Source organism: Sciurus carolinensis, chromosome 2, assembly GCF_902686445.1.
Source record: "Sciurus carolinensis chromosome 2, mSciCar1.2, whole genome shotgun sequence".
In the NCBI taxonomy this organism is placed as follows: Eukaryota; Metazoa; Chordata; class Mammalia; order Rodentia; family Sciuridae; genus Sciurus; species Sciurus carolinensis.
Genome location: NC_062214.1, coordinates 166347234 through 166361799, shown reverse-complemented (window position 1 = coordinate 166361799; position 14566 = coordinate 166347234). Strand labels below are relative to the sequence as shown.

The 14566-nt window shown below is 34.5% G+C and overlaps 1 protein-coding gene across 5 annotated transcripts in view; it reads right to left on the bottom strand.

Annotated features, from left to right (window-relative positions):
• Pals1 (protein associated with LIN7 1, MAGUK p55 family member) overlaps positions 1 to 14566 on the bottom strand; it is a 100101-nt gene that overhangs the window by 21067 nt on the left and 64468 nt on the right. For all 5 annotated transcript variants that reach the window (XM_047538406.1, XM_047538402.1, XM_047538403.1 and 2 more), the window contains 5 exons: positions 8328 to 8511; positions 7555 to 7626; positions 7157 to 7228; positions 4558 to 4725; positions 3477 to 3679 (listed from right to left, as the gene is read on the bottom strand). In XM_047538406.1, coding sequence (XP_047394362.1) covers positions 3477 to 3679; positions 4558 to 4725; positions 7157 to 7228; positions 7555 to 7626; positions 8328 to 8511 — 699 coding nt within the window. The remainder of the gene's footprint in view (positions 1 to 3476; positions 3680 to 4557; positions 4726 to 7156; positions 7229 to 7554; positions 7627 to 8327; positions 8512 to 14566) is intronic.

The window sequence follows — 14566 nt, the reverse complement described above, 5'->3', positions numbered from 1 at the left end:
GCTGCTGAAGGCCTGGCTGGGAATCCTTCCTGCACTTGGAGGTCACTAAACTGCCCTTTTGTCCCTGGACCACCAGGGACATCCAGTTGGTGTGGCAAGCTGAGCACCCTCACCACCTGCACCTGAGTATGCATCAGCAGAGGATATGCCCTTCACCCAGGCCTGCAGCAGTGCCTACTGACGGCAGCACCCTTGGAGCTGTGGCTCTCATTGGTCAGCCTGCTGGTCAAAGGCATGATGATGCTAGAGGCTGTGATGGAAATCCAGATCATCACTGATGTGGGCTTGCTCTGGTGGCAGAACTAGTTAGGCTGTGCTTAGCTCATGCTGGGGTCCAACCCCACACATTCGGACCTCAAGGGCTGGCTACTCAGTCATAGGGTGCCCAGGGAGAGGGTAGATAAGCAGCCACCAAGGTCCTCCTGGAGCTACAAAGAGGTCAAGTGCAGCCCCAGTCAACCAGTCTATGGGTTAGAAGAGGAGCAATTCCCTTCCATCCCCCTATTCTGACCTGGCCTGTGGGAAGGAGTCACTCACACACCACAACCAGAACCCTCCTGCTGATGGGGGACACCCAGTATTCCCAGTGGGTGGGGTGGGAGGTCAGAATCTAGAAGAGCTGCTTTCAGTCTAGAATTCAGGGGAGGTGAGCAGGGAGCCTGGACATTGTAGGGGAGACAGAAGCCTTGGCCTGTGCCTTCCCCATTATTTTAAGCACAATTACATGATGTTCAGTTATGCCAAAAGAAAGGGACATCCTTGTCCCCAGCCATTTCCATGGGCAACAGTGACCAAAGCCATGAGGGGAGTGAGCCACAAAGGTAGCCAATTGGACAGTTAGGCCCTGGAGCAGGTTGTTTCATCTGTTACTCTCAGCCTGGCAGCAAGGTGGCTGGGCACACAAGTGCACCCACTCCTCTGCCATTTGGGCCCTAAAGCACTAAAGGTCAAGTGGAAAACCCCATGGCCCATAACAAGTACATCTCAAGTTTTTACTTTTGTAAAAATGTTTTTTTAGATGCAATACTTATACTTAATATTTTAGGTTAAGCATATGTGACACTTTGGGTTTAGCGACGGTCATTACCCTTTGTAATTGTTCCCTCTCAAAGTCCTGTTTTCCTTTAACTTTCTTGTAATGCTTCCTTTTTAAAGTGTGCTTTGCTGAATGCCCCTCAGGGAGAGGCTAGTCTCTCCAGATGAGTCTGGTTTCTCTTATATGTACATGTGGCAATCAGGCCAGTGTCTGAGGTTGAATTTACGGGTATCTGAGCCAGAACAACTGGGGCAGACAATTCTGGTGGTTCTGCTTTCACAGGCACCCACTAAATGGCAGATGTATTACCTTAAACAAAATATGATGTAGGGCTGGGCCTACTTTTTCTTCTAGTAAGCACAGCGTCTCTGGTCTAATGCCTAGGTCTTTGATCCACTTTGAGTTGAGTTCTATGTAGTGTGAGACATAGGGGTTCAATTTCATTCTACTGCATACGGATTTCCAGTTTTCCATCACCATTTGGTGAAGAGGCTATCTTTTCTCCAATGTATGTTTACAGCACCTTTGCCTAGTATGAGGTAACTGTATTTATGTGGGTGTGTCTTTGTGTCTTCTATTCTGTTCTATTGGTCTTTATGTCGGTTTTGGTGCCAACCCCATGCCATTTTTGTTATTATAGCTCTGCAGAATAATTTAAGTCTGGTATTGTGATGCCTCCTGCTTCACTCTTCTCACTAAGGCTTTCTTTGGCTATTCTAGGCCTCTTTATTTTCCCAAATGAACTCCTAAAGCTCAAAAAGTACAATCAAGAATCAACAAATGGGATGATATCAAATTAAAAAGCTTCTTCTCTGCAAAGGAAATAATCAAGAACGTGAAGAGATAGCCTATAGAATGGCAGAGAATCTTTACCATCTGTACTTCAGAGCATTAATTTCTGGGTTATACAAAGAACTCAGAAACTTAACACCAAAAAATAAATAAATAACCCAATCAATAAATGGGCAAGGGAACCGAACACACTTCAAAGAAGAAGAAATACAAATGGTCAAAAAATATATAAAATAATATTCAACATCTCTAGCAATCAGAGAAATGCAAATTAAAACTACATGCAGATTCCATTTCACTCCAGTCAGAATGGCAATAATAAAGAATACAAGTAACAATAAATGTTGGCAAGGATGTGGGGAGAAAGGTATTCTCATACATTGCTGGTGGGACTGCAAATTGATGCGACCACTATGGAGAGCAGTATGGAGATTCCTCATAAAACTTGGAATGGAACCACCATTTGATCCAGTTATCCGACTCCTCAGTCTAACCCAACAGATTTAAAATCAGCATACTACAGTGATGCAGTCACATCAATGTTTATAGTAGCTCAATTCCTAATATTCAAGTTATGAAACCAACCAAGGTGCCCTTCAAAAGATGAATGGATGAAGAAAATGTAGTATATATACACAACTGAGTATATACACTTAGCCATAAGGAAGAATTAAATTATGGCATTTGTGGGTAAATAGATAGTACTAGAGAACATCATGCTAAGTGAAATAAGCCAAACCCCAAAAACCAAAGGCCAAATGTTCTCTCTGATATGTGGATGCTAACCCACAACAAGGAAGGATGGGGAGGGGAAGAACAGAAGTCCACTAGATTAGACAAAGGGAAATGAAGGGAAGGAGGGGAGGGGAACAGAAAGGACAGTGGAATGAATCGGACATAGCCCTGTATTTGAAAACATGACCAGGATAACTCTGTATCGAGTACAAGAAAAGGATCCCAATTAGAATAAGTTATACTCCATGTATATATATAATATGCCAAAATACATTCTACTATCATATATAACTAAAAAGAACAAATAAAATAAAACAAAAAAATCTCTTTAAGGAACCACCATGTGGCCTGAGTTGACATCAGTAAGAGATTCAATCACATTAAAGAAAGTTCTATGTTGAAGCTGAACAGTCTAGAAAAAGTTAAAAAAAAAATTCCATAACAAACACAATCTTTAAAACCTAAAATTTCTAAAATTTTAAAAAATAGAAGTCTAAGAATCACTGGTTAGTAAATTTAAGTTTTTGCTTAGTCTGCAAACAACTGACACTGAGGTTTCATTATTTACATAAAACCATTCATTGTGACACTTGTTACTACTTGAACAATGGCATTTAAAGCCCTAAGAATGACCTTCAAATTTTCTACTTGTTGTCAGATTGGAATTGAAAAGGATATTCTTTTATAATCTCTAAAATATTCAAAGTACTATCAGTATCATACTCTTATTTTAAGTTTCCAAAAATATATATGTACAGAAAATGAACCTATTTGATTTTACATAGCAAACTGCTAGAAAAACAGTGTGAGGACTTAATTGGGCTCTGTCATTCTTGGACCAAAACAGAGTTCTTACTGGATTAGTTTGCAAAACATGCCAAGTTCAACACCCCAAGCCACAATTCTTCCTCACCTGTGTACGAAGACTTAGGAGACATATTTTGCCAGAGTTGATCACTTGCCGTACAGAATCTACGCTGGTTCCATACAAATTTTTCTCAAATTCCCCATGCTCAATGAACTTTCCAGCTGCTATATCTGCCTCAAATGCTTGCCGTGAAACAAAGTGGTAATCTCTACCAGCCACTTCATGATCTCGCCTACTCCGAGTTGTATCTAGGTAAACAAAATTAGATGAGATAATGAGCATGGGTAAGAATGAGGAAGAGGGATAATACATCTAATCAAAAATAATAATTTTTACTTTTTAACATAGATTAGGAATTAGTGAATTGAGGAAATAAGAGCCCATGTGTTTAAAATTGTTCTTATTCCAGATTGAGACATGAATAAAAATGTTTGTAGTATCTTAATAGTTAAATTTAGTTACCTTAATTCATTTTATGTTTACATTTTAAATTACTTCATCTTGTACTTAAAACACTCATTCAGGGCTGAGGAGATAGCTCAGCTGGTAGAGTGCTTGCCTCTAAAGCACAAGGCCCTGAGTTTGATCCCTAGTACCGCCAAAAAAACAAAAACAAAAACAAAAAAAACATTCATTCATCTTCTCCTAAAATTTATTTCCATAAGATTAGACACTACATAGTCTTAAAACAATTTTAGTTTTTAGAGATGAAGTCTTAATTTCTATCTTCATAATCAGTTTATAGAACGAGGAGTTGATTATGAAGAGGGAATTGTAAGTGGTCCAAACTGAAATTCATTTAGAAAATAATTACCATAGTGTTAGGAAAATGTAAATTTCTCAAGAATTATATGTAATAAAAATTTGTCAAAATATTTTGTTAGGGGCTGGGATTGTAGGTTAGTGCTAGAACACTTGCCTAGCATGTGTAAGGCACTGGATTTGATTCTTAGCACTGCATATAAATAAATAAAATAAAGGTCCATCAACAATTAAAAAAAATTTTTTTAAATATCGTTGAAGTTCTTCTTTCATTGACATCGTTTCAATGAAATAAATGAAAATTCCCCTAGTTAGGTACTGAGGTGGTAAGCTGACAAGCAAATGGAAATGTGTCCAAACTTACGAGGAACTGCAGATGCAAATCTATCCTTTTCTTTGTTCATGAGCCTTTGACGCAATTCATTCTGGCCACAGTTCTGTGGACCAATCAAGATGATAGGTCTTTTCCTATTTGCTGGCTGATGATAAAGTGACATTTCCTCATAAGTTAAGATCTCCTCATTGTCATAATCTTTAGGAAAGAAAAAGTTAAGCCCTTTAGACAGAATTATTGCATGTCATAAAGATATAAATACCTATAGATCTTCCCTCCCAAATTGGAAAGAAGCACAATTTACTATCATTAAAATGCTTAACTTATTGCATTATGATAGAAACATGAGAGTGATATAATATCATGAGCATTTTCCCATTATTATATCCTTGCTAGGATGCTATGAAAATAAATCAGACAAAAATATATTAATCCTTCTAGAAATTTTTACAGCTTGTTTCATACTGTGTTTGAATGTCTAATACAATTCAATATACTGATCCTTACATAAAATCACCAGTTTGAAGTGAACAGTTTGACAGAAGGTAGGGTGCCAGGGGATAAACTAAAGAGAATATCTGTCATTTCTGTAAAATGCAGAAACTAATACTCTATTTAAGGGGGTTGTTTTAAGATCAGTCATAATGGATATGCTTAGTAGTAAAACAGCAGGCATAAACATTTACATGTAGTGCTAGAATATTTTCCTACAGTTATATCACTTGCAAGTAAGTCAGGCTTATGCTATCCATACATTCTGCATTTATATCTACTTTATTTTGGAATACTAACCCAGAAAATGACTCAAGATGAGACATAAAATATCATGGGTGGGGTAACATTCCTGAAGTACACAATCCAGATGAAACCAGAGCTATTAAGTGGTAAGAAGAGAGGTACACAACTAGCAGCCTGCCATGTCTTCACTCATGTTATTTCACCTAACTGGGAAGGGACATCAAATAGGTAGTCAAACTTTTTAGCTATAAATTCTATTTTAGATTCAAGAACCATGTTAGTATTGCAAATGCTCAGTACAGAGCCTGGCACAGGGTCAGAGTTCAAACTATATTTGTTTAAATTCCAGCTCAACTGTTTAAACTGTAAGAATTTAAGCACATCACTCGAATATCTGAACTTCAATCTATCAATTTGTAATCTCAAGGAATTTACTGTGAGAACTAAAGCATATAGACAGATGCTGCCATGGAATAGAGCAGATATTTTAAATGGTAGCTATTTATTAAAAATAATAATGATATCATTATGAAGAACAAATGTAATTCCTTCCCTTTTCAAAATGCTTTCTCTACTTTGAGTTCCTTCTAACATGTACAACCAATGGCTACATTTTGATTTACGGCAAAATAAATCTCTATAGGCTTCAGATTTATCAAGTTTTCTACAGTATAGTCGCTCTAAGAGCTAGACCAGTTAATTTTACACTGTTTCAAAAAAATTAAACAGATACTAATCACAATTATAGAGATAAAATTAAAAACTCAATAAATTTTATTTTAGAAAAAAATTAAAGTTGATTGACTCTCAGATTTAGTGTAGTATGGAAGAATTTAGTAATCTATGTCACTTTATCTTCATTATTTTATGTCACCCCCAAAGATTTCACGTTATAAACTGTGTGTAAGGAATGCTTTCATTATTTGCTTCTTTCTAACATGAAGCAAAGCAGAGGTAGCAAATTCAAATGCCCATGAAGACCAACCAAGAAGGTAATTAAATAAGAAAATAAGATTGGGTTTATAAAAAACTAGGAGTGATAGAGATTGCTGAACTAGACAGCAGGTACTCAAATATAAGAACAGCAGTTATCATTCAAGTCCAGCAACTACAGTCAATTAGGAATACAAGCCCAGTGTTATTAGAGCTCTTGATTTTAGGAGAAGCTACAAGTTCCACACTTTTTACTCTTAGTAATCAGTCAAAATTAAAAAAAAAAAAAAAAAAAAAAAAAAATTCCCGTGAACCTGACTCAGCCAGCAAGTAGTGGGCTCTGTGAAATGAATTGCCTCTGGGATGTATGCCATGACTGACAAAATATTTATTTTTCACTTTAGACATATTTTGTAAGAATTAGTTACAACCAAGCAATAATTTTGCAAATAATTTAAATTTTAAAAAAATTAAAGGAAACCCATCAATGTAACACCATATACACTTAATATTACTTTACTTTTTGACAGGTGATATGGGGATTGAACTCAGGGTACTCGATCACTGAGCCACATTCCAAGCCCTATCTTGTATTTTATTTAGAAACAAGGTTTCACTGAGTTGCTCAGCACCTCGATTTTGCTGAGGCTGGCTTTGAACTTGTGATCCTCCTGCCTCAGCCTCCTGAGCTGCTGGGATTACAAGCATGCACCACTGCACCTGGTTAATATTCCCTACTTTTTATAACAGTTTTTCCCAGAATTGAAAACATCATATTATTCACAGGTCTCTTAAAAGAAAATAATTTATACATAATGACTTTCTTAAGCACACGTTATATTTAGGGTCAATACAGGACTAGGGAAACTTACTGAAAATACCATTTTCATTTCTTTCTAGCATTAGACCTAGACCCCTTTCAGATATAACCCCAGGTATACCTGAGAGTAGAACTTACCATCATTTTTATTGGCATTATATAAAACCTTTTTCCTTTTCTTTTTATTCTTCTTTGCACACCACAGTTTTCCTGTTGAGAAATTATAAGTAAGTGTAAATGTGGTATTTGTTTTATTGAACAAAGGTATACATTTCAACCTAAAGAATTGTTTTTCATTTAAATTTGTACTCATGACACTGTTCCTAGAACTATTTTCCAAAAGTATTTAAAATTTTCTATTAATCACACTTCTCTTTAATAACTTATTCTTTACCATTCTAAGATAATCAGTTTTGCCTCTTACATCACACTTCCTATGAATACATCTTTCTTGACAGTTCTGATATGCAAATTTAAATATGGTTCCAGATGTAAACCAAGACATCTTTTATTAATATCAAGTAAAAATGTCTAACCTGATTTTTCTGGCTCCTTATCTTCTTCTATGGTTTGCTTCATGGCTTCCCTTTGCTGCTGAAAGCTTTTCCCTTAATAGCAAAAGGAAAAAGAAGAATAAGATATTTAAGGTAAAAGGGTAAAAATATTTTTAAATTTTTACTAGAAGTAATTCTTACTAGAAGTAAATTTTACTAGAAGTAAATCTATTTCCTTGCAAATCCTTCTGCTACCCATTAGATTAATAATGTTAGCTATCATACATAAGCCTCCAAATGTTTAGTTCGGATCCTACTTAATCAGTCCTAATATATCATTAAATTACTATATCATCTATTATAAAAAATAATAAATCAACATTATAAAATGTAATAGTTCAACTTCCAAAAAGTTTTCATGCTGGATCTTATAATGGCTTTGGTCACTTAGGATTATTTCAAAAATCAATTCTAGGCATTAGGTTTATAAAGGAAAATGTGGATATTCATCACTTTTTGGTTCCAAGGCACATTCAACACATTCTCTTGCTTTTATTATTTGTAATCCTTCCTTGTGTTTCTATGTATGTGCATAGTAATGATTTTTGCTTTGTACCTTTAAGTTACCAGTGATACAAATAATGGAAAACATATTTTCCTCATAGGACTAAGATTTTAGTACAGGAGTCTTTCAAAATGACTGACCTTCAATCCTTGTTCATGCTAAACACATGTCCTACCACTAAGCTATTCTCTTAGCCCCTTAATACTACATATTTTTAATACTATATATTTTCTATAATATTGCTGGTTACCTGGAACGAGACCAGCAAGAGGCTGATTATCTTCATCCCCTTCCCTGTAGGCCTGCCACCAGTTTGGATCTTCTTGACTGATGACATGAAGGATGTCTCCTTTTTGAAAAGACAGTCCTAACTCTCGACATGGAACATAAGGATCATCTGAGGGGTCATAGTCAAAATGAGCTTTAACATGGATCTAAAAAGATAAAAAATAAAAAATTAAAAAAAAAAACTACAATAATAATAAAACGGCAACACAAAATTTTATAAATATAATTGTTTATCAGTGCACAGAAATGAGTTGAGAGAAGGGTATTTAGTTAAGTAGCTGTATTTTGGGGCAGAATTTGCATCTGTTGTCTTCTCTCTGTGGATTGCGAATACATAGAGTGCCCAAACTACTTTACCATTAGCAGCCAAAAAGCTATTGTGCAAAAGTGCCTTAGAAAGCATGAAAAGCTAAAGAAATATAATACAAATAGTCTGACCTGTGAGAACAATGAGACTTCAATAAGGTGTGCAATTTCTAAACCACTGCTTATCAAAAAGGTAGATTTAAACCTCACTAACTCTCATATGAGCAAGTGTTGGTTTCCCTGGGGCTGCGTCGTAAATCTCCATCCCACTCTCGGTGCAACTGTACCTGAATCTCTCAGCACTTCTAAAGGTTAATGAAACAAATACCCCAAACTGCTAAAATTACCTATGATTATAATCAATATATGTCTGAATACTAAGTAGGCTTGAAATATTATTGAAAGTACAAGTTATGATTTTTGCCAACATGTTTTTTGCATATGAGAATAAGTCAAAGAATTGTGCCATGCTATTTAGCATAAGAGATAGTTAAGAACTCACATGAATTTTATGGAAATATAAGCTATTTCCTAAGCCATTTTTCCCTAAGCCTCTGTAAAACATAACAAAATACTCTTACTTCTACGGAGGCATAAAGGAATTAATATTCTCTTTAATTTTTAATTCCTATTTAACCTAAAAATGTGACATTTCCAAAATCTGTAAGAAATGTACCTTCATCTAAGGAAATTTAACATCTACACAAAATGAGTGTTTCTGCCCTAGATAGGTTAAACTCCAAGTCTGAGCTCAGTAAGCCAAGCAATAGATCAATAGCCTAAGAATTTTATAGTTCCATTTCTATCCAGGTGCTATTTGACTTTTCTTACATCTTTTACCTTTACCATAACTGTGGCTGTATACCATAAAGATATTACTGGTCTGCCTCAAAAACCACTTCAGTGACGTTAGCATCTTTTTAAGCACATGAAACACTGACAAAATTGACTCCTCTCAATCAATGATAACAGACTAAATGAAATTTAATAAAATACCTTTTAGCCAGGTGTGGTGGTACATTCCTGTAATCCCCACAAGTGGAAAGACTGAAGCAGGAAAATGACAAGTTCAAGGTCAGACTCAGAGCATCTTGTCTCAAAAAGAGATTGGGATGCAGTCAGTGGTAGAGTGCCCTGGGTTTAATCCCCAGTGTATCAAAACAAATACTCTTTTTTTTTTTTTTTTTGATACCAGGGATTGAACCAAGGGGCATTTAACCACTGAACCACACGTTCAACCATTTATTATTTTATTTTGGGGGTTTTGCTAAGTTGCTTAGGGCCTCACTAAGTCTCTGAGGAAGGCCTTGAACTTGCAATCTTCTGGCCTCACCCTCCTGATTCGCTGGGATTACAGGTATGCAACACTATGCCTGACACACACACTTTCTAAACCATAAAGACACACACACATATATATGAATGTCTGCATTATATAGAGCCTAGAATCCTAATGAAAAGCAACAGCCTCTATTGGCCAAACTATACTGTTAGAATGTATGCATATATCAATATGTAACAACAAATCCTATCATCATGTACAACTATAATATACCAGTAAAAAATAATTGGAGGGGGAGACATCCTCTTTCAGAAATTTGGTTTTAGGTATCATCAGATAAAGGATATTTCTTAACTATAAAAAAGTTATTAACTAATATAAACAGGAGATGAGGAACACTCTGAATATACAAATAGCAACACTGAGAAAAATGTACAATAGCTAACAAGTAGAACTTTTAAATATTCGTCTGCTTTTGGCAGTAACTTTTCTCTGACATATTTATGGAAGTACAAAAAAATAAAAATAATTCTAAGTGTACATAGCACAATAAATCTTCATAAACAGAACACATAGGTAACTAGCACCCAATTCAAGAACCAGAATATCACCAGCATCTCAGAAGTCCTCACCTTCTCTCACGTGGAGTCACTACTCACCTTATCCCCTCTCCAAAGGTAAAAATCATCCTAAGTTCTAGGAACACTGATTCCCTTGTATTTTATTTCATATAAATGAAATTGTGTCATCTCAGGTCAAATATGGTTAATATATTTTAGTATTCTGCTGGTATCTAACTACAGGCCTAAGTAGCCTTATTCTTGATGTGAAAATATTAGAATTTTGATGAAAATCTTGAGCACTTTGTCAGTACCAAAAATGAATTTTAGAAAGTTACGTGGATTAGTAGTGAATTAAAACAGAGTTGGGAGATTCATTAAAAAGAGTATACATTACGCTATGTACATGAATGATTACATGAATGATGTGAATCTACATTGTGTACAACCACAGAAATGAAAAGCTATGCCCCATTTGTGTAAAATGAATCAAAATGCAGTCTGTAAAAACAAAAATAAATTTGAAAAAACAAAAGTATATATACCAATTTATAATCTTGGCATGAGAAAAGCATCTGATACAAGAATGATCTAGAGAGATGCATTTAAAAAACTCTACTGGAGTGCCATGCCTGCCAGTTAATAATGGTTTCAGAATTTAAATTATTACCTTTTAGCTAAAAAAAGCATCACTTGAAGTAGTGAAGGGCTCATTTAAAAAGTTTTTTTAGTAGTTATAGATGGACAGCATGCCTTTATTTGTTTATTTTTATGTGGTAGTAAGGATCAAACCCAGTGCCTCACATGTGCTAGGCAAGCAGTCTGCCACCGAGCCACAACCTCAGGCCAGGAAGGATTGTTTTTATCAGGCTTTTCAAAGATCTATCAAGCCTGACTGAGAATTTTATCAAATCACTTTCTGAAAGCAATACCTAGCATGTTGTTTTTCAAAGTGTTTTGCTACATCACATGCCTGAGATATTTATTAAAACGATGAATTCTTATGCCACACTTCAGACTTTTAGATTCTGCATTTTTGTCAGATTCCTGGGATAACTGTTGGGTAAAGAAATCATTGAGAACTACCACCGTAAGGGAAACTAAAAAGACTAGTGAAGAGGCAACATCTAGGTTTATAATCTTTGCCACAGGTTAAAAAAAAAAAAAAATCCCCCAGAGATACTTTTCCATATGTTCCTGTATAGGCAGTTCTTAGCCTATCTTGATTTAAATGGCTTGGCACAGAGTCCCTCTTTGTGTGAGGTGGGAAGAGGAGGTCAGAAAACGTGCTTTCCTTATATGACAAGTTTATCTAGTCCCATCTAAAATGTACCCTAAAATTAAGAGCAAAAGCAACACTGAAAAATTAATAATAAGTTCTTAATTTTTTCCCAAGCAAAATTTATTTCAGGTCAGGGAATTTGACTATGTGAATGAGTTAAAGTCCGGATACTGCCTTAATATGTACTATATAATGTCTGCCTACATATTCCACTGATCAATTCTTATAAGTTGTAGAAGTTACCTCCACCAATGTTCCCTGATAGTGGCTTATTTTGTTTTCTACGCAAAGAACAACAAAGTCTTTTATAAATGAAAGAGAGAAGCTGACCCTCACAGGAAAACACCAGGGTCTAACAGTGCTGTGATAAATTCAGTTCAATGTGTCTGCTCAAAACAGTGTTTTTAAACCAAATGAAATCTTCGGTTTAAATTTCAAACTACAGAACTGTTTGGACAAAATTATCTCTGGCCCAACATTTTATTTCTGTATTTTTTTTAGTACCTGTAAGCTGTTCACAGTTGAAGTCTTAAATGATGAAAGAGAAATAGGGTAAAGGGATAAGGATTCATTTTTTACATCTTTCCTAAGGCACAAATACTCTAAAATAATTTTCTTTGTAATTTTTCTTTCCATATTTCTTATTATAGTAGATTTAGCTTTAATTTTCAAAATTACTTGTAATTTTTTAAAGAGAAAACAGTAAAAGCTAGTCAAGAAATGTCTTTGCAGCACCAAGCCAGTTTTCAATCACCTTCAACTGACTCTGGGATTCCTCCTCCTCCTCCTCCTCCTCATCTACCAAGAAAGAAATTTTCTTTATTATTTGTTATCTTCTTTTTTTTTTTTTTTTTTTAATAGGTGAAAAGTTTGGGCTGTCTGTAGGATATCCAGTTGATATTTACTAGATTAACAGATATATGAACCTTAGAGTAATAGCAAATTTAACAGAGCAACTGTCCTAATTTGAAAAGGAACATTCATCCAATATACATGGAAATTCTCTACATTTTTTATTTTCTGATAAAATTTTCATTCATAAAAATCTTCTTCCAAATGAGAACAAAATTAAAATGGAGATTCTATAATACATTTTATTTCTTTGATAGTAAAACGAATGCATCTCAACTAGTCTTTACTACCAACATATCTTTGTACTGCCAGAGACAAAGTAAATAATATCTAATATTTATTGAACACTCAACAATCTATGAATTTTGGGGTACATATTCCATCATTAATAAGCAGTGTGATCCCCTTTATTTCAATTTACTCCTCTGTTGTATGAAGGCATTAAAGTAGATGAAAAAAGTTTCTTATTAAAAAAAAAAAGCAAATTATGTCTTTATATTATTTCAATTATAAGATAGAAAAATCTAAAGTTTTACAGACTTGTTTGGGAAATCTGAACTTTTAATTAAGGCTGTGTGAGAGAAGGAAGCTACACAGTTTGAACAATATGTACATTTTCTAGGACAAATGTGACAGTCACCCAGAAGGGAACTACAAAGCTTCCAGACTCTTGTCCTACGCTACTAAAAAAGCAGCCACTGTTTTGCTGTGTGACACAAAAGATATTTAACATCTCAGACAGTACTTCTCCTGATCTAGCTTATTCTGGCTATGTATGACATTATAATTTGGCAAGTTATTATACTGAGGCTGTGGATAATGCCTATTTTGTACATCTATGTTAAATACATGCTTCTTTTTAATACCACAAAACATAAAACATAAAGATATCTTTTGCTGTTCTTATTACTGATCTGTACAATAATTTTCAATAAGCTCATTTTAATTTACATAGACACTAATTCCATAGATACTTATCCTGCACATTGACACCAAAATTATGATTTTCTATCATTGTTCCCTTTGTGGAAAAGCTTTTTAATAGTTTTAATAATAGAAGTTTATTTAAGCCAGTTATATTTTGATAAAAATCTTGCAAGAGACAGTATAAAATCAGAGTTGAAAAAGGAAGAAAGGAAATATCTTTTATTGGTGAACTATATCTTTAATTCTGATGGTAACTCATATGGAATTCTTTTTCTCATTAATAAATTATAAGAAGTTTAAAAAGAAAAAAGAAAAAGGAGGAAAGGAAGGAAAAGAGTAGAAACACTACACTTCACTCTTTTTACTTTGAAAAGATCCCTATTAATCAAAAGCTATATTTTGAAAGAAGTAAACCTGGCATCACTTCTCTTTTCCTCTCTCCCCATCCTTTCTTTTTATAACTATTTCATTTGTTAGTTAAGTGGTTCCTAAGACTGCTCACAATGAATCTATATTTTCCCACAAACCCTATAATAGACATTTCTTTGATTTTCAGATTAAACAACTCTTTTGTTCTAAATAATGAAAGGTGAGAGTTAAATAGTCACTGAAGGATAAGTTATTGCATTCTTACGTTGGAGCAATCTGCATCCTAAATTCATTCATTCAATATTCTAATTTTGGATAAAATATCAAAATTAGTATTAATGTAACACTTAGATTAATTTTACATATTAAAGATGTGGCTTTTCTTTTAGAGAATTCCAGGCTGCATGAATTGAAGAAATGTTGATAAAATGTATCTTAACCTCTGATATTCATTCTTAAAAGACAAAAGTTATTTATTCAGGAGGGATAGATTATTAAAAACTTTTAAGAAAGAGAATATTACAACCCTCCTCTCTGTGCACAGTTACTTTTGAAGTTTGGGGCTTATTCCCAGGAGAGAGATGTGAAAAGGTACAATGCACAGAGAGTTTGAATTCAGAGAA